At 35.1% G+C, this 22180-nt stretch overlaps 3 protein-coding genes and 2 long non-coding RNA genes across 6 annotated transcripts; 2 read left to right on the forward strand and 3 right to left on the reverse strand.

The window, feature by feature from the left end:
- Positions 1-4250: 4250 nt before the first annotated feature.
- On the forward strand, positions 4251-7698 carry LOC106353920. 2 transcript variants are annotated; one of them, XR_007323397.1, is made up of 5 exons: positions 4251-5052; positions 5162-5567; positions 5842-6089; positions 6177-7334; positions 7446-7698. It is a non-coding gene; the product is annotated as an uncharacterized LOC106353920 (long non-coding RNA). The 2 variants fall into 2 exon arrangements; XR_001271886.3 differs by having other exon boundaries at positions 4253-5052; positions 5842-7334.
- A 971-nt stretch (positions 7699-8669) lies between these two features.
- On the reverse strand, positions 8670-9796 carry LOC106353919 (NHP2-like protein 1). The gene is made up of 2 exons (XM_013793746.3): positions 9431-9796; positions 8670-9012 (listed from the first exon to the last, which is right to left on the reverse strand). Exons 1-2 carry the CDS (start codon positions 9656-9658, stop codon positions 8854-8856), a joined length of 387 nt encoding a protein of 128 aa, XP_013649200.2. The 5' UTR covers positions 9659-9796; the 3' UTR covers positions 8670-8853.
- A 4423-nt stretch (positions 9797-14219) lies between these two features.
- LOC106353918 lies at positions 14220-15098 on the forward strand. Its single transcript, XM_013793745.3, has 2 exons — positions 14220-14376; positions 14603-15098. Exons 1-2 carry the CDS (start codon positions 14362-14364, stop codon positions 14867-14869), a joined length of 282 nt encoding a protein of 93 aa, XP_013649199.2. The 5' UTR covers positions 14220-14361; the 3' UTR covers positions 14870-15098.
- Positions 15086-16294, reverse strand: LOC125586878. The gene is made up of 3 exons (XR_007323400.1): positions 16245-16294; positions 15605-16174; positions 15086-15525 (listed from the first exon to the last, which is right to left on the reverse strand). It is a non-coding gene; the product is annotated as an uncharacterized LOC125586878 (long non-coding RNA).
- A 1470-nt stretch (positions 16295-17764) lies between these two features.
- Positions 17765-20803, reverse strand: LOC106362031 (F-box protein CPR1-like). The gene is made up of 3 exons (XM_013801846.3): positions 18440-20803; positions 18285-18351; positions 17765-18066 (listed from the first exon to the last, which is right to left on the reverse strand). The coding sequence occupies exons 1-2, from the start codon at positions 19639-19641 to the stop codon at positions 18312-18314; spliced, it is 1242 nt and encodes a 413-aa protein (XP_013657300.2). The 5' UTR covers positions 19642-20803; the 3' UTR covers positions 17765-18066; positions 18285-18311.
- Between the last annotated feature and the right edge of the window lie 1377 nt (positions 20804-22180).

Raw genomic sequence — 22180 nt, forward strand, 5'->3', positions numbered from 1 at the left:
TGATATATTTATACATGATATTTGACAATACTCACCAATAGCATTTTACGGTTAACCATGCATACGAGGATTGTTGAATTATGTATATGTCACGTTGTACACAAAAATTCACTATACATATGTACAATAATTAACATGTACACCTATAAACTTATGCAATGATTCACATGTACACTTGATAAATTTGTTATATACATTTGCAAGTTTCAACATTTGTAGGATCAAAACCCGTTTACTTGTACACATATATTTAACAGTCAAATATTGTCAAGTGTATACATATATTTTACTGTCCACATGTACACAGTTTTGTGAAAAATCAAATGCACCAAGTCTTACAAAAAAACACATGTCTACCAATATGTTGTACATTGCTCATGTTATGATATTTGATGATTTTAGTGTTTTTAGTATAGTTGATAAAATAATATTTTGAGTAACTTGATTTAATTTTTTAGATCGTTTTAGTTCTCAGTGAATTTGTTTGTTCAATATTCATATCATATGTGATAAAAAAATAAATTTAAAATTTTATTTTTGTCAGTTTTAGAAATTCAGTTAAATCATTTATATAAGTCCATTCATAATATAGTGTCCACATGGACATCCAAAACTTTAAATCATTCAAATCATTGGAAATCATTATTACTGCAGTCCATTCAGTAATAATGATTTATAAATTCAGTTAAATCATTTATATAAGTCCATTCATAATATAGTGTCCACATGGACATCCAAAACTTTAAATCATTCAAATCATTGGAAATCATTATTACTGCAATGTACATTTGAACAAGTGTAAATGTGATTTTTTTGTGAAACGTCGTTGTACATGTGGACAGTAAAAAATATGTGTACACATCGTCATTTTCGTTTAAATGTATTTTCCATTTTTGTTTAAGATTAATTTCAGCAAGAAAGACATATATTTAGATTCTTATGTGTGCCTACATTTATATTTTGTAAAAAAACCATAGAAATCGTATAATCATCTTGCTTTGATGTCCATGAACCCATGTTGTACACATGTACATTAAATTTAAATGATATCCACATTTAAATGTCCTATGTACATGAAAGTATATAGTCTATTTAATTATTTCTAAGAGTAATAATTATCTAATTATTTTTAAAAGAATGGTGAAGAAATTATATTGCACAATTAAAAGTCTTAGGAAAAATTGGTGAAGAAACTTGATCATATTAAAAGTTTGAGAAAAATTGGAGAATAAACAAGAGTTGGAGGACCGAATGTGAAAATAGTCAAAAGTTGACCATTGTTGCTCCAACCAAGCTTTCTCTTCGAGCTATGAATGAATCATAGGCGATTTCAGTGTGGAAGAAGCTTAACGGCGGAGAAAGAGCAGTCCCGGATTTAGTTTCATCGTGGCTGTGAATCAAAGTGGGGCTCGCGGTCTGAGGTCGTCGACAACGGAGCGCTCCGGCTGCTCTGTCACGTCGGTGCTGGTTTTTTACGGAGACATATTTGGGGATCTATCTTGAGCATGACTTGAAGATGAATCAACACGACGAAGGTGGCTTGAATTTCATCATGTTGAGAGATCCTGATTTCCCGGATAGAAACCTATGGTGGACACAGAGTCGCGGCATTGACATAACAGAGCTCTCCGTTTACTTTAGGTGATGATTTTCCCGTCACCACCGCCGCTTTCCGCCGCTTTCATCGTAAGGTTGAGCCATAGTTGATACAGTTACAAAAGAATGGTGAAGAAGAAGATATAATTAGTGCGTGGGTCCTACTAGTTATGTTTAGTTACGCTTTGGTTAAAAAGAAAAGAAATAGTTAAAAGAAAGTGTCCTAGGAGTAGAAACTGTCCTATAGTGTAATAAAAACACAAAATGTGTCTTAGAGTGAAAATCACTCTTAAAAAATTGCACCACTATTGAAAGATTCTTCTGTCCTAGACTTGGTCAATTGGTTGACTTTCTCATAAACCCACTGTCTACGTCCATGGCGAAGTGAAATGATTTGTCTGATTAGACATTGACTTCTTGACTTTTTTTTGGAATTGTTGTAAACATTTATGCACTATGCACGTGGTCGAATTCTGGAAAAAATCTTGTAATTTGTCTCTATGATGTTGAGGGCCATTAATGTAATAATCCTTCAAATTGCATAATCACCACAACTTAAAAGCATTTTGAAATTGCTTCGAACCTTATATTCACTTTCCTGCAAAAGAAGCTTAAAAAAAAAAGAAATAAAAAAGAGAAATTAGAAAGCATGCGACTCCTTCTTTTACTTTCTTTCAGTGCTTTCATGTTACTTGCAGCATGTGGGTTTACCGATGAAACTGATAGGCAAGTCTCAAGTTTCCGAAGGCAAAAGAGATGTCTTGTCCTCATGGAATAACTCGTTCCCACTTTGCAACTGGAAATGGGTTATATGTGGCAGCAACACAAGAGAGTTATTGGTCTTGAACTTGGAAGATTGCAACTAGGGGGAGTGATATCACCATCTATTGGTAATCTTTCATTTCTCATATCACTTGATCTTTCTAATAACTCTTTTGGTGGAACCATTCCTCAAGAGGTGGGAAAACTGTTTAGGCTTGAATACTTGTATATGAGTTCTAATGTTCTCAGACGAGGCATGCCAACCAGTCTGTCTAACTGCTCTAGATTGTTGGACCTTTATTTATATACAAATCCTCTTGGTGGAGGTGTGCCTTCAGAGCTAGGTTCACTGAAGAAGCTTGTTGTTTTAGATATTGGTCGAAACAACCTAGGGAAAGTCCTGCATCTTTAGGAAACCTTACATCACCCTCATCCAACTTAGCTTGGGAGGTAATAATTTTGAAGGAGCTCTGGATAATATAGGCAGATTGAGTCAAATGACACGCCTTATATTAACGGCGAACAACTTCTCAGGTGTTTTTCCTTCCGCAATCTATACATTTTTCTAAATGATTTTTTTGGGAAACTGAGGCCTGATCTTGGTAACTTGCTTCAAAAGCTTCGACTGTTGTATATCGGAAAAAATGATTTCACAGGATCTATTCCAACAACACGTGCCAATATTTTGACTCTCCAAGAGTTGAGAATGGAGTTCAACAGTCTCACGGGAAGTATTCCTCCAAGCTTTGGAAAACAACAGAACATGCAAACCCTAGCACTTCGTGCTAACTATTTTGGGAGTTACTCTGATGGGGATCTTCGGTTTTTCAATGCCTTGTCAAATGGTATGCATCTACTTAGCTTAAGTGTGGGTTCTAATAGGCTTGGAGGTGACTTGCCTAGCTCCATAGCCAATATGTCCACAAACCTCACCGAATTAAGTCCTGGAGGAAATCACATCTCTGGAAGTGTTCCTCGTGACATCAGGAATCTCATACACTTACAAACATCTCAGTTATATGGAAATTTGCTGTCAGGTCCCATCCCAACTTCTGTAGGGAAGCTTTCAGGATTGGGGTTATTAAGTGTTTTTTTCAAATAGAATGTCCGGAAAAAATACCATCTTCTATAGGGAACATCACTCAGTTAGTGAAACTATATCTGTCCAACAATAGTTTTGAAGGAGTCATTCCTCCAAGTCTAGGTAAATGTAGTAATTTGCTATATTTTCATGTTGGATCTAATAAGTTGTATGGGACTATACCTCGGGAGATCATGCAAATTCATCCCCTTGTTCGCCTAGATATATCATGTAATTCCTTGATCGGCTCTTGTTGAGATTGAATCTTGATTAAATATCCAAGAGAAGAAGAACAAAGAAGAGTAGCTTAGAAAAAGCTACAAAGGAAGAAGAAGAAGCTTGAAGCGCTAGAAACAAAGAAAGAAGAAGAAGAAATGTGAAGAGCAAGAAAGGAAGAAGAACAAGAAGTCAAGGAAGAAGACTTGGTTGTGTAAGTTTTACACAACAACACGAATAAAAGTTAAGCTAGTTTAGTTAAGCCAACAAGGAAGAGTGAAGTGTTGGTTTAAGTCTAGATAGATAAAGTTGTTAGTAGAGGTAAGGTGTGTGCAGTAGTAGTTAGTGAGAAAAATACTACAAGTATGTATTTGTGCTGATGTAAGAGAAAATGTCCAAGTCTAATTAGAAAAGAGTTGGAGAGAAAGAACAATGTAGACAATTAAAGATAAACTATCTTCTCTCTACAAGAACAAAGACAAACGTAAATGAGAGAGGGTAAAGAGAGTGTGAGTTTGTGCTTGTGTTAAATATAAAACACATGTGAGTACAAGAGAGTGAAGGCCAAGCCAAGAGCCAAAATCTCAACAGCTCTCTACTAAAACATATTGGACTACAAGAACACATTGGTACACTGTGTGTTTTTTCTTTTTTTGAGAAAGGGCTTACTATCAAATTAAAAAATAACAGAAATTACAATTCCAGCCAGGCAGTTTTGTTTATGAGCTAGCAAAGCCCATTAATAACCCTTTTACGTATGAAACCATACTGCATAATAGAAACTCAAATAAGTGAAAGCCCTAAGACCCAAATGGTAGTTTTCTGTCTTCTCCTGCAAACTTTTGGAGAGAGGAAGGGACATGCAGAGCTTTGATCAACTGATAATCTGAGGGAGAGATCTTCAAGCCAACCATATAGAAAACATAAAAGAGGATAGCCTTGGTGACTGATCACGAAGGGCAGCGATCTTGGAGCGGATGGTACCAGACACGGAGGAGGTGACTGAATGAGGAGGGCAGAAGATTCGGCGGTGCAAGTGGTTGTTCCTTTCTGTCCAGAGCAGATATATCACACATTGGCAAGCTAGGATAGAGAGAAGTTTTTGCAGTCTAGGGCATCGAAGAGCTTGGAGGTCTAAGAGAATCTGATCCCAGGACTGATTGGGGGAGAGATTACACTTTGCTGCTATTTCTGTCCAAACATTCCAAGAATAAGGGCACTCAAAGAAGAGGTGGTTTCGAGATTCCGCCATCGCGTTGCTGAGGAGACAGTTAGGGGCAGAAGGCAACCCCCAATTTATTAATCTATCTCGCATCGGGCACCGGTTTAGGACAAATAGCCACATGAGAAAGCTATGTTTAGGAATCCCCAAGAAGTCCAAACTGTGTTGAACCAAGGTAATTTGATGTTATGCTGTTTTATTTCGCTGTAGATAGCTCCAGTGTTAAATTTGGAGATTCTGCTACTTCCGAGCTACCACTCATAATGATCTTCACTATCTGACAGGATAATAATTGATAGGAAAGCATACAGAGATACATGTTAATCTGATAGAGCCGGAGGGAGGGACCAAGAACCCTTAATAAATAAGTCAGGAACAGCAACACTTTTGGGGATGCCAAGGCGAGAAGAAGGGTTAAGGTTCAGAAACGTCTACAAATTCCCAAAGGGTGTTCAGTTGTCCATCCAGAACTGACAGGTTTTTCCATTCCCTATCACTGTTTTTATCCATGGAAAAGCAACACTTCTCAATCTTAGCAGTCTGTTTACCATCCAAGAGTGCTTCTGCTTTAAAGTCCAAAAGTTGGAGACAGAACCAGAGAGAATCTCCTTGATGAACCAAGCGACCCATATAAAGCCCAAACTGAAGAAGAGCATCCAGATAAGCTTCAGAGCACATGCTTTATTACAGGTAACTAGCTCTCTTACTCCCAAGCCGCCTTCATCTTTACAATGAGTTATTTCCATCCATGCTACCCTTGCTGAATGATTACCCTCTAGAGTCCCTTTCCATAAATAAGCTCCACACATTTGATTTATCTGTTTAATGACACATTTTGGCAAAGTGAAAGTAGTGCACCAGAAGGTAGAGATACCAGCTATGACAGTATTGATTAATATTAGTCTCCCTGCGAAACACAGTGTTTTTGCAGTCCATGAATTGATCTTGTCTTGACACTTTGCAGGAGAGGTTCAAAGTTAGCCAACGTTAGCTACTTTGTACATAGTGGGACGCCAAGATATCTGATAGGGAGCTCCCCATGACACAGATTTGAGTTATGCTTTATTTTCTCACTTCTTGTTGGGACAGTCCGCAAGAGAAGAAACATGTTTTTGAGATACTGATTGCCAAACCTGAGCGACTTTGGAAATCAGATAGGACGTTCAGTACTCCTTGGATAGATTGTGTTGAGCCTTCAGTGAATATTAAGAGGTTGTCAGCAAAGCACAAGTGTGTTATCTTCAACTTTGTACATTTGTAGTGGTATCCAAACTTCCCTTCTGCTGTCATTTTGTCTAGGAGCGTGGATAAGCAATTCATGGTACAATGTATGTTTCTCATAACAAATTATCCAGGTAAGTCCCACAAGACTTAGGAAAATGTCTCTTAATGGAGAATCTTTATTTGAGGGAGAATTTTTTTTATAGAGAAATTCCAGATATAAGAGGGTTGGTAGGTCTTAAAAGAGTTGATTTGTCGAACAATATCTCGGGAAGTATACCTGGATACTTTTCAAGCTTTCCCTTGTTGGAGTATCTGAATCAATCCAATAATAATTTTGAGGGAAGAGTACCAACAAAAGCAAAATTTCAGAACTCTAGTTTAGTTTCAGTGTCTGGAAACAACAATCTATGTGGAGACATCAAGGACCTGAAACTAAAGCCATGCTTTGAGATAGCACCACCAATGGACACAGAGCGTCCATCTCTTTTGAAGAAAGTTGTAATTGGGTCAGCACTACTATAATTTTTATTTTGTTGTTGGTCATAACTTCACTTTCTCTATGTTGGTTCATAAAAAGAAACAGGAATCTTCAGACTGATAATCCAACTCCTTCTGCCTTGGAGACTTTCCATGGGAAGATAAGTTATAGAGAGATCAGAACTGCGACCGATGATTTCTCTTTGAGTAATTTGATTGGGTCAGGCAGTTTTGGTACTGTGTTTAAGGCGTTGCTTCCAACAATGGACAAAGTTGTAGCAGTGAAAGTTCTAAACATGGAGAGACGTGGAGCAAAGAAACGAATTCAGAGCTCTCATCTACGAGTTCATAAGGCATCGTAATCTTGTTAACCTATTGACAGCTTTTTCGAGTATTGATTACCAAGGAAACGAATTCAGAGCTCTCATCTACGAGTTCATGCCCCACGTGTGGATATGTGGCTACATCGGAAGGAAGTGGAAGATATTGGTTGACCCTTAAGAACACTAACACTCTTTGAAAGACTTAAGATAGTGATAGATGTGGCTTCGGTTTTGGATTATCTTCATGTTCAATGCCTTGAACCTATAGCTCATTGTGATCTTAAACCAAACAACATCCTTCTAGATGATGATTTCATTGCCCATGTAAGCGACTTTGGTCTCGCTCGGCTTCTTCTTAAATTTGATGAAGAGTACATCCTCAATCAACTAACCTCAGCTGGAGTGAGAGGAACCATCGGCTATGCTACACCAGGTACAACTATTACACATTTGTAATTATTGAATGAAAAAAATCCAGTCCTAGTTTTTTCTTATTACTCCAAAACTGTATTTGTGAAATATCGTGCATAATATGGAATGATAGGAAAGCCATCAATACATGGTGATAGGTGTAGCTTTGGTGTTCTTCTTTTGGAAATGTTCACTGGAAAAAGACCAACCAGTGAATTGTTCGAAGGAAACTATACACTACACAGCTACACCAAGTCAGCGTTGCCAGACCCAACTATTGGACATCGTAGACAAATCAATGCTTCATAGCAGTCTCAAAGACATTTTTCCTCTTGTTGAGTGCTTGACACTTATTTTGGAGGTGGGACTTAGGTGCTGTGAAGGATCTCCAACGAACCGCTTGGCAATGAGTCAAGCCGACAAGCAGCAGATCTCAGTCCGAGAAAGGTTTTATAAATCCATAAAGTGTTACACGAGAAGATACGGATGGTGCAGATATTCATGTACAGTAGAACATCTATAAATTAATACTCGATAAATTAATAATCTCTATAAATTAATAAATTTTGTCGGTCTCAACTTCGGCCGATTCAAAATTTGACATAAATAGATAAAGTAATAAAATAATATATTTTTTAGAAAATTTTATATAAATATATGATCCCACTAAAATTATAAATTAATAATTTAATACATAAACATATTTTATATAAGTAAGAACCTATTATTATATTGTTTATTTTATATTCACAATGAAATTATCTTTATATTTTTTTAATACTTAATATATTTTTGATGAGATTTACTAATATTATATCGAAAACCACATTTAAGTTCTCTACAATATATATTATATATACCAAATAATATAATAAAATTAATATAAATGTTAAATTAAAAAAAAAAAACTAATTTCTACACACTAAAATTAAATATTTTTTATCTTAGAATAAAAATATCTTAAAATAAGAATTCTAAATAAGAAAACTCTTGTAAATTAATATTTTTATAAATTAATAAAATTTCAAAGTCTAAATATTATTAATTTATAGAGGTTTTACTGTATATAAATATTTATCTTTTGGATTTCATGTATATAAAGGTTGAAATTTTTCTCTTTCCCTTTGTCTGTTTATCTTTTGGATTTTCATGTATATAAAGGTTGAAATATTTCTCTTTCCCTTTGAAAGTTTTTCAGAAAGTGTTCACGAGAATATACAGATGGTGCAGGACTGCTCTCAACAAGTTCTTGTTTCAAACTTTCATGTAAATAGACAAATTTGACTCTGACCATAAATACTTTAATACTGTAAATTTCATTTAAAACCATATTCGATAATTTAAAGACCATTTTGTCTGGAGAGGAAATATTTGTGTTTATTGATGCTTCATTTGGCTTCTTACATCAACATTACGTTTCAAGAAAAGACCAAAATCATCAAACCAACAAACCAAATATATGAAAATAAATAGTTATTCTTGTTCAAAACTGCATTTGCACCAAAACAACGAAGACCATCACTCATAACCTGCCATAAATATTAGATGAGGTGCTTCTCAATGGCATCCTTGAGCTGCTGAATTTGAGATTTCAATTGGCTAGCCTCGTTTGAGGTAACCGAACAAGCAATCACGGGTCTTGTCACTCCACATGCTCTGCCAAGGGCTTGCTTCGATGGCACAAACACATACGGCACATTCTAAAAAATTACAAAAAGAAAGACAGAACAAACGGTTAGTCACAAAATCATAACATTGCATGTGAAACAGATATGAAACATGTACATAAACCATTCTTCGTTTTTTTCTCAGTTAAATAATCACAAATCAGTAGAACATGATACTCAGAAACCATATCCACATAGAAAAAAAAAGTAACTAAAAAGGTATGTCAAACAAAACAAGAACTAAGATCTACACAGCATCAGAAGAACATCATGACTTAAAACCCAAGAAAGTAGAGTTTAATAACTAACAAAGCCAACAAAGAGATGCATACACTTTCTACAATCTTTCATGTAAAGAAGACTTTTTAACATGTCCGACAATTTTTCAGAGCCCAAGAAAAAACTAACTGAGATTCGCAAGAGGAAAAAAAGAATAAGAAGAAACCAATACCTTATCTTCGGCGAGAAGAGGGAGATGAAGAAGAATCTCGAGAGGCTCAGCATCAGCAGCCATAACCACGAACTCAGAGATTCCACGGTTCAGTGTCTTGGTAGCTTCATTAGCTCCTTTCTTGAGCTGCTTGTAATTCGTAGCTTGCTGAACAAGATCGAGGATTGTTATCGCTAGCTGGGAATCAGCTAAAGGGTACGCCTTAGGGTTCACTGCTTCTACCGTCATCTCTGCCTCCGAGTTTTGAGTCTACTAGGGCTTTAATTTGGTTAAGAAAAGGAGGCGACGATTTAGGGTTTTATAAAGGGAGAGCGATTTAGGGCTTTTATCAGATCTCTTTTATACACAACAAGAAAAACATTTCCACCAATTTACTAATCGAACATAATTTTATAGCCCAGCCCAGTTGACTACGTTGATTTGGAAACCAAAAAAAAAAAAGAAACCGGATCCAACCGATACCGATACCGAAACTGAGTGAAATCCATACCAAACCGAAAACTATAATAGATTACAAACTGAGAAACCGTAAATTAGAAATCGAATAAAAACCGGATCTAACAGAAACAGAGTAGAATTAACCAACAATTATCAAATTTTTGAGTAACACCGAGTCAAACCAAACAAAACCGAAACTATAAACTGAAACTGAAATGTATCATAATTTCAAGGAAAACCGAGTCTAATCAAAACCGAAACTGTAGAGCTAGGTATGGTTCTCTAAAAGATTTGCTCTCACACTTGTCCTAGTTTCTGATTTGAGAAAGCTTACATCTTTATGGTTGCTCGAAGCCGATCATAATTTTTTAAACAAAAATAATAATACAAATGACTTAAGAATAGAAATATACTAGCAATAAAATTATATAGCAATATTTTTTTGTCTTCATATTTAACATGTTTATCCTAAACGACTTACATGGAAGTCTTACATAGTATTCTCGAGGTTTTTTTTTAACAAAGAAAATTGGAAGACTTCAATATAAGTCTTCTCTAAAAGCACATATAAAAGTCAACTTCAAAACTAACTTCTGCATTAGCCAGAAAACTTAGAAAACTTTCATGTAAATCTTCTACAGCCAGCAGACTTACCTAGAAGTCTTCTATAACCAGAAGACTTACCCAAAAGTCTTTTTGGCGAACAGATCTGGAAAAAAATCTCGATTTCATACCTTAAATTACTGAGATAACTTTTTTAGCACACAGAAGTCTTCGCCAAGCACATAGAATCTAAACGAAAGCGACCTATCAAGAATCGTAAGCTTGAATGGCTCTATGAACCATAAAAAAAAAATTAGAATCAAAATCTTAGTTTTTTTGATGAATATAGAGAGAAAATGAAAGAGATGTTGTTTTTCGTTCATAAGAAATAAGAAAGAATGAGTGTAATTCGATTTTAGGTGCATTAAGAGCTTCAAATTTGTTGTTCATGGTGGTTGGTGTATTGATGGCAATGGCAATCTTGTAAATAATTGAAGATGATGAGGTTGAGAGAGTAAAAAAGCCATTTTCGAAAAGAAAAAAATTAGTGGCATTTTTGTAAATAATCTAAATTTTTGGGATGAATAGGGCAAATGGAATTTTCAAAAAAATCATACATCAATTAGTATATAATTTAATTTTTCATACATAAAATTATAAAATTGGGGTTTAACATACATTGACCTAATTTTAGTTAGTCAAACGTTACATGATAAGAGTTTTCGTTAACCGGTAACATGAAATTGGTCAATTCCTACATCAACAGGGGTCAACAGTCCCCATCAATACATAGACACTTTACATGTGTGAAAACATACATCACCTAATATAAAATTTAAATTCAATACATGAAGTTTCAAATTTTGGTTTTAACATACATTGATCTAATTTTATACTAGTCCAACATTACCGTAGATAAATTATATGTCACGTGTTGATTAAGTGATGTTTTTATTGTATTATGTGGTAAATAAACCATATTATGTAATAATTGACTGAGAAAGATAAATCATTTAGGCCAAATGATTTCATTCTAATTAAACCGTATTACGTGGTAACTGACTGAGAAAAATAAATCATATAAACCGAATGATTTTGTTCTCGTGTAACTCATTAGTTAGCTTTTCTCTTTAACTCTTTGTTCTTTGACTTTTTTGGCAAAAAAATTATACAGAGAAGACAACAAAGAACAAAATTGAATAGAGAAAAAACGAGAATGTGTAGCTTATCCTATCCTAATTCCTCTTTTGTTCGATAAGTTAGACATTGCCGTTTCTTTATGTTCGGTTTTTTCTTATGTTGTCTTCTCCGTGTTAGGTTTTTTGCCGAAAATGACGAAAAACAAAAAACTTAAAGAGAATCTAACTAATGATTTACACGAGAACGAAAACATTTGGCATAAATAATTTATTTTTCTTAGTCAATTACTACGTAATACGGTTTAATTACCACATAATAGAATAAAAAATCTCACTTAATCAACACGTGACATACAATTTATCTTCGGTAATGTTTGAGTAGGGGAGATTATGTCAACGTATGTTAAAACTAGATTTCAAAAATTCATGAACCTGGGTTATTGAAATACAAACATCAACATTTATACCACTAAACTAAAGGATACTGGCTAAAACTAATATATATTTATGAAGGTCGGAAGCCTTTTTAAATTTTTATTAGTTGATGTATGTTTTCGCACATGTAAATTCGTTAACCGATAACATGAAATTGGTCAATTCATACATCAACAGGGGTCAATGTTTCCGATCAATACATAAACACAACTCTTATTTCGTAAAGTTTGATTAACGGAAATCAGGCAATGTATGTTAAAACCCAATTTTGTAAGTTCATGTATGGAAAATTAAATTTTATACTAGTTAATGTTTATTTTTGCACATGTAACGTGTTTATATACTGATCGGGACCGTTAACTCATGTTGACGTATGAATTGGCCGATTTTGTTTGACTTTGAGATTTGAGTCAATTTTGCAAATAACATTGGATTACAAGTGATTTATGGTGATTTTAGATAAATGTCATATTCAATAAAACATGATTTGAGAAATGTTTTTGTAGAAATTATTTGTTAAATAACAGATGATTTTAAAACAAAACCAAAACACTTTAAAAAATTTTACTTTTTTTTTATTTTTTTTTATTTTTTTATTTTTTGTTTATTTTTTGTTTATTTCCATGTTCGAAAATGCGGACAACTCGGCCGATTTTACGGCGGATACACACTCGGCGGCAAGCAACCGCGTCGATTTGGTGTTATTCGGCTAAAAACTCGGTCTTCTGAAAAAACAGTTTTTTTTTTTACTTTTCGGGTTAGAAATCAACGTTTTCTTGATAGAATTGCTATATTTCAGTTATTAACTGTATATAAAACAAGAAAGATGATGAGAAATGCGAAGAGTACATGTTGAAGGCGGATCTAGGGTTGCAGAAAAAAATATTGAAGGGAAGAAGACAGGGGTATTGTCGTCAATTCGCCAACATTAATGATAAAAAAATATTAAAAAAAACGCATGCACAGTTATACTATTGAACCCGCAACTTTTCAACCAAGAGAGACAGACAAACACCACTGGACTGCCTTGCTACTTATTGGTTTCTCTTACAAAACATATATATATCACTATATATTATTAAAACAACAAAAACTAATCCCCGATTAATCTACGATTAATCTCTGATTTTTATGCTACTCGCTAGACATTAGTCGACCGCCCGACTCACGCCTAGCGCAATTTCGAACATGGGTTGGTACTATCTTAATCTTTGGCAGATTTTATCTATATGCTCCTTTAAGTTGTTTATGTCACATAGGGGCAGGGCCTTCTCAATTTCTTTTTGGACCATGTTCGAAAAGTATTAATAATATATTTAAAATATAATAAATAGTTTTAGAAATTAATAGTTCTATTTATATATGTTTAACAATTTTTTTATAAATTATAAACTCTAAACTAGTCAATACTATATCACATTTTGAAATTTTAAACTATAGTTTATATATATATTGTTGAAAAATTCTTTAACGTTTTTTATTTTTATACTTGAACCCTGTTCGATCGCACCACTTGCGCGTGCTATTAGACGGCCCTGCTTAGGGGTGATATCTTTAAATTTTATTTAGCTTTTTACAAAGTTGGTTGTTTAAGCTCTGTTTTTTTATGGTCTGAATCTAAACAGTGTTAAAAAAAAAACAAGACCGTGTGTTACAAAAAAGACAATATATATTGGTAGTAAAACCAGGGAATAATAAAAAGCCTCGGTAGTAAAATACTAAAGCAAGAAAAGAATCGAATGATTCGTTGTTGGTGTACAGATTTGTTTGAATATCAAGAAAACACATTGGAGCATAGGAAGCAATGGTTGAAAGAACTAAGATGGAATAAAGAGATGATAAAAGAGATGACGTGAGAGAATTGAACTTGAAAAGTAAAGAGAAAAGGAATCAATGAAAGCTGAAAAGGAAAACAAAATAGTGACGGATAAGTGTGATTAATACATAAGTCCCCAAGTGTACTACCACACCACCAAGTGGTTAACCAACTTTCCCTAACGCAGAAGCTATGCCATGTGGATATCTTGTATTGATCAAATGTGATGTTTATACAACAGTTGATTATTAATGAGGATGTTAAAGATTAAGACAGGTTAAATTTGATGTGTTCTCCACGCAACACATAAACACACTTTAAGCATCATAAGATAGTTTAGACATTTTAGTGATGTTCTTACCTGTAAATATGACACATCAGGCATCATCAATCAAATATGCTCATCAATTTTATCATTTTTTCATTTTTTTTAAAAAGCTCTCTTCTATAAATAGCCCCATTCTCTACACTTAACTCACCCACAACTCTTCCTAATTCCCTAAATACATTACAGGCTTCTTCTTTCCATATTGTTCATATTATTCTTTTTCAGTCCCCAAATGGCTGGTGTTGAGGTAATCTTCCTTGTTTTTATTTTTCTTGATAGCTCAATACTTTTATTGTAGAATTTGTAAATACTCCATCACAATATTAGTTGTTGATCAATAACATATCATGTATAAAGGCTGATCACCATGTCTTTGTCCTATGTATTTGGACGTCTAAAGCATGAGCTGTAGCTTAGGGCCAACCCTGCTGATCATGAAGTATGCCTAAGCTCTATCAATTTTAATACTGCAGGTTGAGAAAACAGTACCAAACACAGAAGAGAAGACGATGACCGAGATGCCTAAGGAAACAGTTCATACGACAGATGACTCAGCCATTGCGGTTGAAGTAGAAATTAAAGAAGAAGAAGAAGTACCAAAGGTAGAGAAAGAGACTGAAAAAACCGAGATAGCTCCGGTTAAAGAGGAGAAACCGGTTGAAATTCCGGGAGCTGTGGAGGAGAAAGATGTTAAGCAAGCTGGAGAAGAGGAGAAGACTGTTGAAGTCAAGACAGCGTAATAAGCTTCCTGTTGAACCCAAGGGAACATTTCTTGTTTTTTTTTCTTTGTTTTTGTTAAATCCTATTATCTTACGAGATATAAGGTGATGATGAGTATCACATAGTAATAAGACAGTTCAGGTGCTAGTATGATTACTGTAATGGTATTATGGATTTATCTTTTTAATCTCGTGTCATCATGAAGATAACTGAGATGTCTTAATGAGAGTTAAATCTGTCTGTTCAAAAGTTGATTCTCCTCCTTTTCATAAGTTATAGAAACAATAATTAAGAAAGGTTTAACCTTATTATCCCGGTCATAAACAGAGTATGACTACAGCTAAATATATACACCAAACGCACCAGTCTACCAACCTAAAGATCAGATATATTACATTCTTTGATAAGTGAATTACCATTGACCGAAACTGGAGCTGACATGATCTTGAGCGATTAGTCCAAGTCGTTTTTCCATGAGACCAATCTTGGGGTATTTTGGCAAACAGAGACGGTAAAAGCAAGTAGGCGACGTCGGAAGATGATCCTTAGCTTCATGCAATCTGTATATATAAAGCTTTGATGATAACCCTCTAAACCCTTCCACTGGTATAAACCTAGTCGATGTCCAAAAGAAGAGTACACTCCTCCGTTCTTCCTCTGTCATTTTCTTCAAAATCTACGCACAAAAGAGAAAAACAGATTCAAAAAACTCAGTTCCAAAGCTATTAAAAACGTTAAGGTTTTTACGTTATTACCTTCCAGAACCAGCCATGCGTTCAGTCTTTTTGAATCCACTGAACTCTGTATGAGCTTTCCAATCATCTATGCTTATCAGGTTATCTCCTCCGCCAAGCATGCAATCGAAGTCCTCTACGTGTAATCGCTTGAAAAAGCATGCAGTATCTGCAAGGATATCCGAGAAGCCCTGAGAAAACTTATTTACTTGCTCAGTGACTGATGTGGCGAATCGATGTTTGATTAGTAGATTGACGTATTGTTCCCTGTAACGGCAATGGACTTTCCATCTTTAAGCAGCTCTTTTGTTTCCCTTTTTCCCAGCACCTCGGTTTCAGACACAAATGTTAGACCAAGACCTGCGTCTGAATCGAAACACTCTGGATCCATCTCTAGAATCTGTTTGCAGCTGTTGTACATGATCCGATCCGTGTTCTTGATATCTTCCAAACCAATTTTCTTTCCGGTCAACTGCAGGAAGAAAACACGGTCGAATAGCACCCCTACTTGAACTTTGTGCATCAAAGCTAAAGCAATCACACGACCAGTGAACTCGAAGTAATCCAGATGCAATGGATCCACCTCGGATGCTGAATGTAAGACCAAAACTTTAATATCATTGGGGAACAAAGTGTTGACATGCAAGTCTTATAAGCTAACCTGGATTTGGAGAGAATCTTCAGAAATCATTAGCAGATCGAGTGAAGAGGGTAGATATACTAAAAATAAAAATATTTAAATAAATAAATATTTAAATAAGTATTTTTTTGAAAGATTGAAATTTTTTTTTGGAAATTTTTCTTTTGAATTTATGAAACAAATGTTCTTAAAAATAAAAATAAAACTTAATAAATATGCATAATATCTTTCTGAATTTGAATTTAGAAAGAAGTTCATAAATGTCTATAATATCTTTCTAAATTTGAGTTTAGGGAGAGACATTTCTGATAAATATAAAATCTTCTTAAAATATAAGAAGATATTGATAAATATATATAATATCTTCATAAAATTTAGAAAACTTTCATAATTTGTATTTAAAATACATTTTTAAATGTGTATTTAGGAAGACATTCATAAGTATATATTTATGAATATCTTATTGAATTAAAATTATATATATATATATATATATATTTAACAAAATCTTCCATAATATTCTTAAATATTTTCTATTCTGGTCTGGTTACCCAGACCACCTCAAGCCTGAGTAATAGAATGGCCGTTCGACGTAAAAAATAATAATATGTATAACGGTTTTAAAAAAAATTGATATACATTTATAAATTTAATATCTAACATCCTATAACAGATATTATGCATATTTAAAAACTATTAACGTAATTCTTGAAAGGTGTTATATACTGAATGATATTTTTCTAAATATGCATATAGTCAACAAAGAAAATGACATACACATTTTGGAAACCTTCTTAAAATATACACAAGTTACACCCAAGAAGACTAATTACACATTTTTGAAAATTTATGAATTTGAATTATTTTCTTTACAAATTTAAGAAGATATAACACATTTAGGAATTTTTTTTCTAAACTTAAATCCATAAAAAATCATACATATTCTGGAAACTTTAAAAACTTTTTTAAAAGAAAAAATTGATTCTTAATAAAATCTCATAAATACAAGTTTTGAAATAAAATTGTGAATAAGAAAAAGTTGTGAAAAAATATTCAATTTTTTTTCGGGAAAAAACATTTTGAAAACAACATTTTGAAAAAGAAACATTTTAATTTTATTATTTTATCATTATTAATATTTATTTATTTTTATATATTAACTAACTAATTAATTAAAATTATGAATGAAGATAGAAACGTCCTTTAATCTGTTAATAAAACTTATTTTGATCATTTAGACTTTGGAATGCTATTTTGGAAATAAAAATCAGAAAAAACTATTTAGAAAATTTACCCTATATTTTACTACTCTCTACCTTAAATGGAATCTCGTTTCACTAACCATTTTTCTGTTATAGATAACGAAACAAAATATCTAATTCAAGTTTTTAAAAAATATATATAATTCAATATCAAAACGTAGAATAAAATATCAAAAGGAGTCGATTTCCTGCAAGGAAAATAGAAATATTAATACGTTTTTAATTTGTGTGAAAAACCACAATTTGTTGTCTTATAAATGCAAGTTTTTATGTGACAGGTTTATAAAATCTTCTTCACATCGTAATTTATGCATCGTCCATAAGTCGTAACAAGCTTTAAAAGAGTTACATACTATGATTTTATGATTTCACTCTATTTACAGAAAGCAACAACATATTAAGTTACATATCTTAGAACTAGTACACTTCCAATACATACTGAAGTATCTTCTCTTTTCAGATTTAAACTATTGTTAAGGTTGTTTATTACCAAGCCTTTGGTACACGCTATTGTTAAGTTGTTGATTACTACTATCTCCTGTGGTATCCAAAGCTATTCTTCCTTCCGGTTTCTCCCAGCCCTGAAAATTCAAACCATGATAGCGGTTTGCAGATAAAAAAATTCTTAATAAAAACATTGGATCAATGGCCATATCCCAAAGTTATTTTCCTAACATTTTCTTGGGAATGTTCTACGCAATCAAAATACTTATCAAACAGTGTCTTTTAACTCTTCTGTGCACCCGGATATGAAAAAGAGAAGAGAAAACACCATTAACAATAGCACAATGACACTTACCTTCTCTGTCTGTTCTCTTGCTTTTGCTTATAAGACCAGTTTGAATCCCTTTGACAGGAAATCATCCCTGAGATGAACAACAATAGAAGATATTGAGCATACCAATACAAAGTCACTCATATCATATCTTAAAGAAAAAGAAGAGAACCTCCCACCTCTTTTTACTGTTCTGCAACATTTTAGATTCTCTAGCTTCTTTATCTCGTTGTTCTTTCCTGTGCTTAATGTTATCAAGATCTCCTTTACATCCCAAAACAAGGCTACTCACAACAAGTTCCGCACTATACGAGCTAGGACAATCCTTAATCCTAAGAGTACTAAGCTTCCTAGTCTCAAGATCAAACCACACCAGCTTCGTATTATTAATCTCCAAAAGGACCTTATCCCTATCCTTGGAATAAACCAAAGGTCTCATAAAAGCAAACATTTTAACACTTTTAGGTTTCTGAACCGTGAAAGCCTTGCACCAAGAACCTCTCACATTATACTCTTTCATCATCCAAACATCAACATACTTGTGATCATAGTTACACATGAGACAAAGACACCCATCCAACACACCTATATCCATCTGAATATCGACATCACCGTTAGCAACAGGTTCCGGAAACCTCACAAAGTCGAAAACCTCCAAGGCGAGATCAAACCTCACAATGATGTTGAACGCAATCAAACCAGGCCGTCGAGGTAACACCCAGTGAAGACTATTACCAGCAAGAACACCGTAGCCACGACGATAGAGCAAATGGTAATAGAAGTAAAACAAGAGCTGAATCGGAGGCAAAACCGATTCGATCCTCTTCCATGAATTCATCTTAAAGCTGAAAACTTTAACCTCGTAAGGGAAACTAGAACCAAGTTCGTCATCTGGGTCACGCTTAAACTGAACCATCCTCACAACTTTATAATCATCGTTCACAGAATCGTACCCTAGCCCGTAAAACACGTAGCCGCGGGTGCTGGAGCCCTCGGGGAGATCTACAGGAGAAGGAGGTAGCCGGTGGATCTGACGAGTAGACGGGTTAAATAAGGCTAAATCGGTTGGGGAATTCGATAACCCGATTAAACCGTTGCAAGAACCGAAGACTTCGGTCGGGCCGCCGCGTTTCATCGGGTGCTCGACGTCGGAGAGGGTGTCTGGCGAATCGAGATCCACTGTGTAGAGATGGAGAGCGCCGCGGAGGAGGATCATGAGGTGGTCGTTGGTTTGGAGGACGCGGCTGAGATGGGATGAGATGAAGTCGGGGCTGTTGATTAGGTGGTAGCAGGGCTTGGAGAGAGCTCGGAAGCGGACCAAGCTCTTCGCTGGGAGACGGAGGAAGAGGTCGTTCACGATATCCATTGGAATCGTCGTCATGTCTGATGATTTGGATTGCGCATCTGGGGAAGCTGCTCGATATTTGAGACTTTTACTTTTGGTGAGGAAGCAAGGAAAAAAGTGTGTGTTGAGTGAGTGGTTGGAGGAGAGCGTCCGTGAGGTCTACATGTGTCGATGATAATGTTTCTAATCAAAAGGCTGACATATGCCTTCTTTCTTTCTTTGATTCTATTGTAAATTTTTATTAATTTAAATCCGAAAATAAAATAAAAAGAAAGTGTAAGCTCTAACTTCTCTCCGGTTTCAACTCTAGAGAAATTTCTGATCTGGTCACCAGCGGTTTTCGGTCGCCACCCAACTTTTTCTTTTGTTTTTTGGTCTTTAATCCGATCTTGTAGATTCCGTTTTATCAGATTATATGTCCGACTCGTTTGGTTTTACCTCTGACTAATGTTCGGTTTTATCTTTTTGTTTCTATCTTTCTGCATCCTAATCATGCCTTCTAAAAGCCTTGTCCAGAAGACAATCATACCTGCGATCTGATTGGATCTTCTTACCTTATCGGTTTGCGTCTTCTTTCTAACTAAGAGTTATAAATCTTTACTTGTTGATTATATTCGGCCGTGAGTAAAGTCTCCTCTTGTCTGGAAGCCAAGTGATGCGGATTAGCTGGAACTGATCATAAAGAACTGGATTCTCTTCGCCTTGTTAGGTGGTGATCCAAGGAATGTATCAGAACTGGCGATCTGAGAACTTATTCCTCCGATGGTCGTAGATCCTATCCTCAGTCCCGGCGACAAGCAAAAGGCGTCTAGCGGAGATCGAGAAAGCCATGGAAGAAAACCTTCAAGCTGGATGGCGTTGTTTTGTAGTTGCTCTGCTTGGTGATGAACGAAGACGGTGTGATGTCAGTGAAGCACTTAGAATTGAATGCGTGGAAGAAAAAGAAAACACGTGTATGATCAGCATTCAACCTTATATATTTCTTCCTTTTAGGGCTTTAAATTAATTTATAATCTTGGCTTTGGCCCTTTGTACTTGAATCCGCTTGTAAACTTCCACCCGTTTATGGGTTTTAATATAAAGTCGATAAAAAAAATATTTATTAGATTTTGATCCGCGCTTTCAAAACGTGGGATTATTTGTTTGTTGAAAAGTTTAATAACCCGTCTATTGTTCACAAATATGAACAGATCTGGGGTTTTTGTTTTCAATTTGGTTCTAGTTTTTTTTTTCCGTTTCAGTTCCGGTTTGATAGTAGTTTTTGTTCAAAAGATATATCAACTGGTTATTTGTGAATTTGGAATTGGTTCCAGCTTGGTTATTTCATTTTTGGTTTGCTTCGGATATTGGGACACGATGATATTTAATCGGGTGAAATTCGGTTCTTGTTCAGGTCCTGTTTTATGCTGATTTTGAATAATTTGGATAAAATAATCAAAGCTAAACTCTTTAATATGTTTAAAAAAAAAATTAAGATCTTACACTTTTTTCATGTTACTTTTTGTTTGTTTCATTTGTTAACTGATCCCCTTGCATGTGGAAGACCTATGTTTCATGTTCTACCGATCGTGGATTTAGTGTTAAAGCCAAATTTTGAGTTTCAGTAAAAAGAATCGATGTACAAAGGTTGCAGAGTTCGTCACAACCTCGTCCTTTAAATGAGCAACCTCCATCTCGGCCCTTTCGGCCTGAATTGAGCTGTACACACTTCTGCGCAACTCGCGTTGAGTGCTTTGTTCAGCAGATGAAGGCCCTACAAATTTTCAGAGTTAATAAAAATTTAGCAAAAAAAAAAACGAAAGCTGGCCAAGTATGAAAACTAACCCTGTTGCACATCCGCGAGGCTTTCTTGAACTGTGACGACTCAGCAGCCTCACCATCAGCCAGGAGCGGATCAAAGTCAGTCCCGATCGAAGAAAAGAAAGCATCAAGATCGGGGCCGAGAGCATCAAACCCTTGCGGGTTAACTTGATAGACACCACTTCCACTAGCTTGGTTGTTAAGGCAGTTGCGATACCATTCGTCTATGGGAAGCTCCAACCCATCAGCGGCAGCATCACCTTCGTTGACAGTGACATGTTTGTTTTTAGGAGACCTCTCTCTCTCCCTCTCAACCAGGATGTCGTAAGGAATACCCGTCCATACTTGGATCTAAATCTTCTTCAGCCGGCAACTCAGGCTGAGTTCGAGAAAGAACTCGTTTGAGGGAAAAGTAACCCCAAAAGTACGGGCCGCCCCAGAGAAGATTTATAAATGTGCGCAAATCCTTGGGAAACGGGGGGTGGGGGGGGAGAGGGTTGGTCACTGCAAAACTAAGAAAGTGATCACGAGTTTAGACCCCATCTACTGCTAAATATGGGAATGCAGCTCCCCGCAACAGATGCACTGTCTATATGGACGAAAATAGCTCTTCTGCCACTCGTGCGAGTTGGAAGCAAATCCCTTAACTACCGACATAAGCGGTCTCAGAGTTAAACTATATTTGAGTAATCCGCCGTTCTTCTTTAGCATCAGCAAAGCTTCAAAATAATCGACATTGAGGGTCATTCCCCGCTCATAGCTCAAAACCGGAATC

The sequence above is a fragment of the Brassica napus genome, chromosome A2 (assembly GCF_020379485.1).
Source record: "Brassica napus cultivar Da-Ae chromosome A2, Da-Ae, whole genome shotgun sequence".
Classification (NCBI taxonomy): Eukaryota; Viridiplantae; Streptophyta; class Magnoliopsida; order Brassicales; family Brassicaceae; genus Brassica; species Brassica napus.

What these genes read in the sequence shown, in the direction of transcription:
- LOC106353919 (XM_013793746.3), bottom strand. Translation starts at nt 9,658, where the DNA reads ATGACGGTAGAAGCAGTGAACCCTAAGGCGTACCCTTTAGCTGATTCC. An exon ending in CTCTTCTCGCCGAAGATAAG is followed by an intron (nt 9,013 to 9,430) that starts GTATTGGTTTCT and finishes GTAATTTTTTAG; the next exon opens with AATGTGCCGTATGTGTTTGT.
- LOC106362031 (XM_013801846.3), bottom strand. Translation starts at nt 19,641, where the DNA reads ATGACGACGATTCCAATGGATATCGTGAACGACCTCTTCCTCCGTCTC. An exon ending in TTGCAGAACAGTAAAAAGAG is followed by an intron (nt 18,352 to 18,439) that starts GTGGGAGGTTCT and finishes TGTTCATCTCAG; the next exon opens with GGATGATTTCCTGTCAAAGG.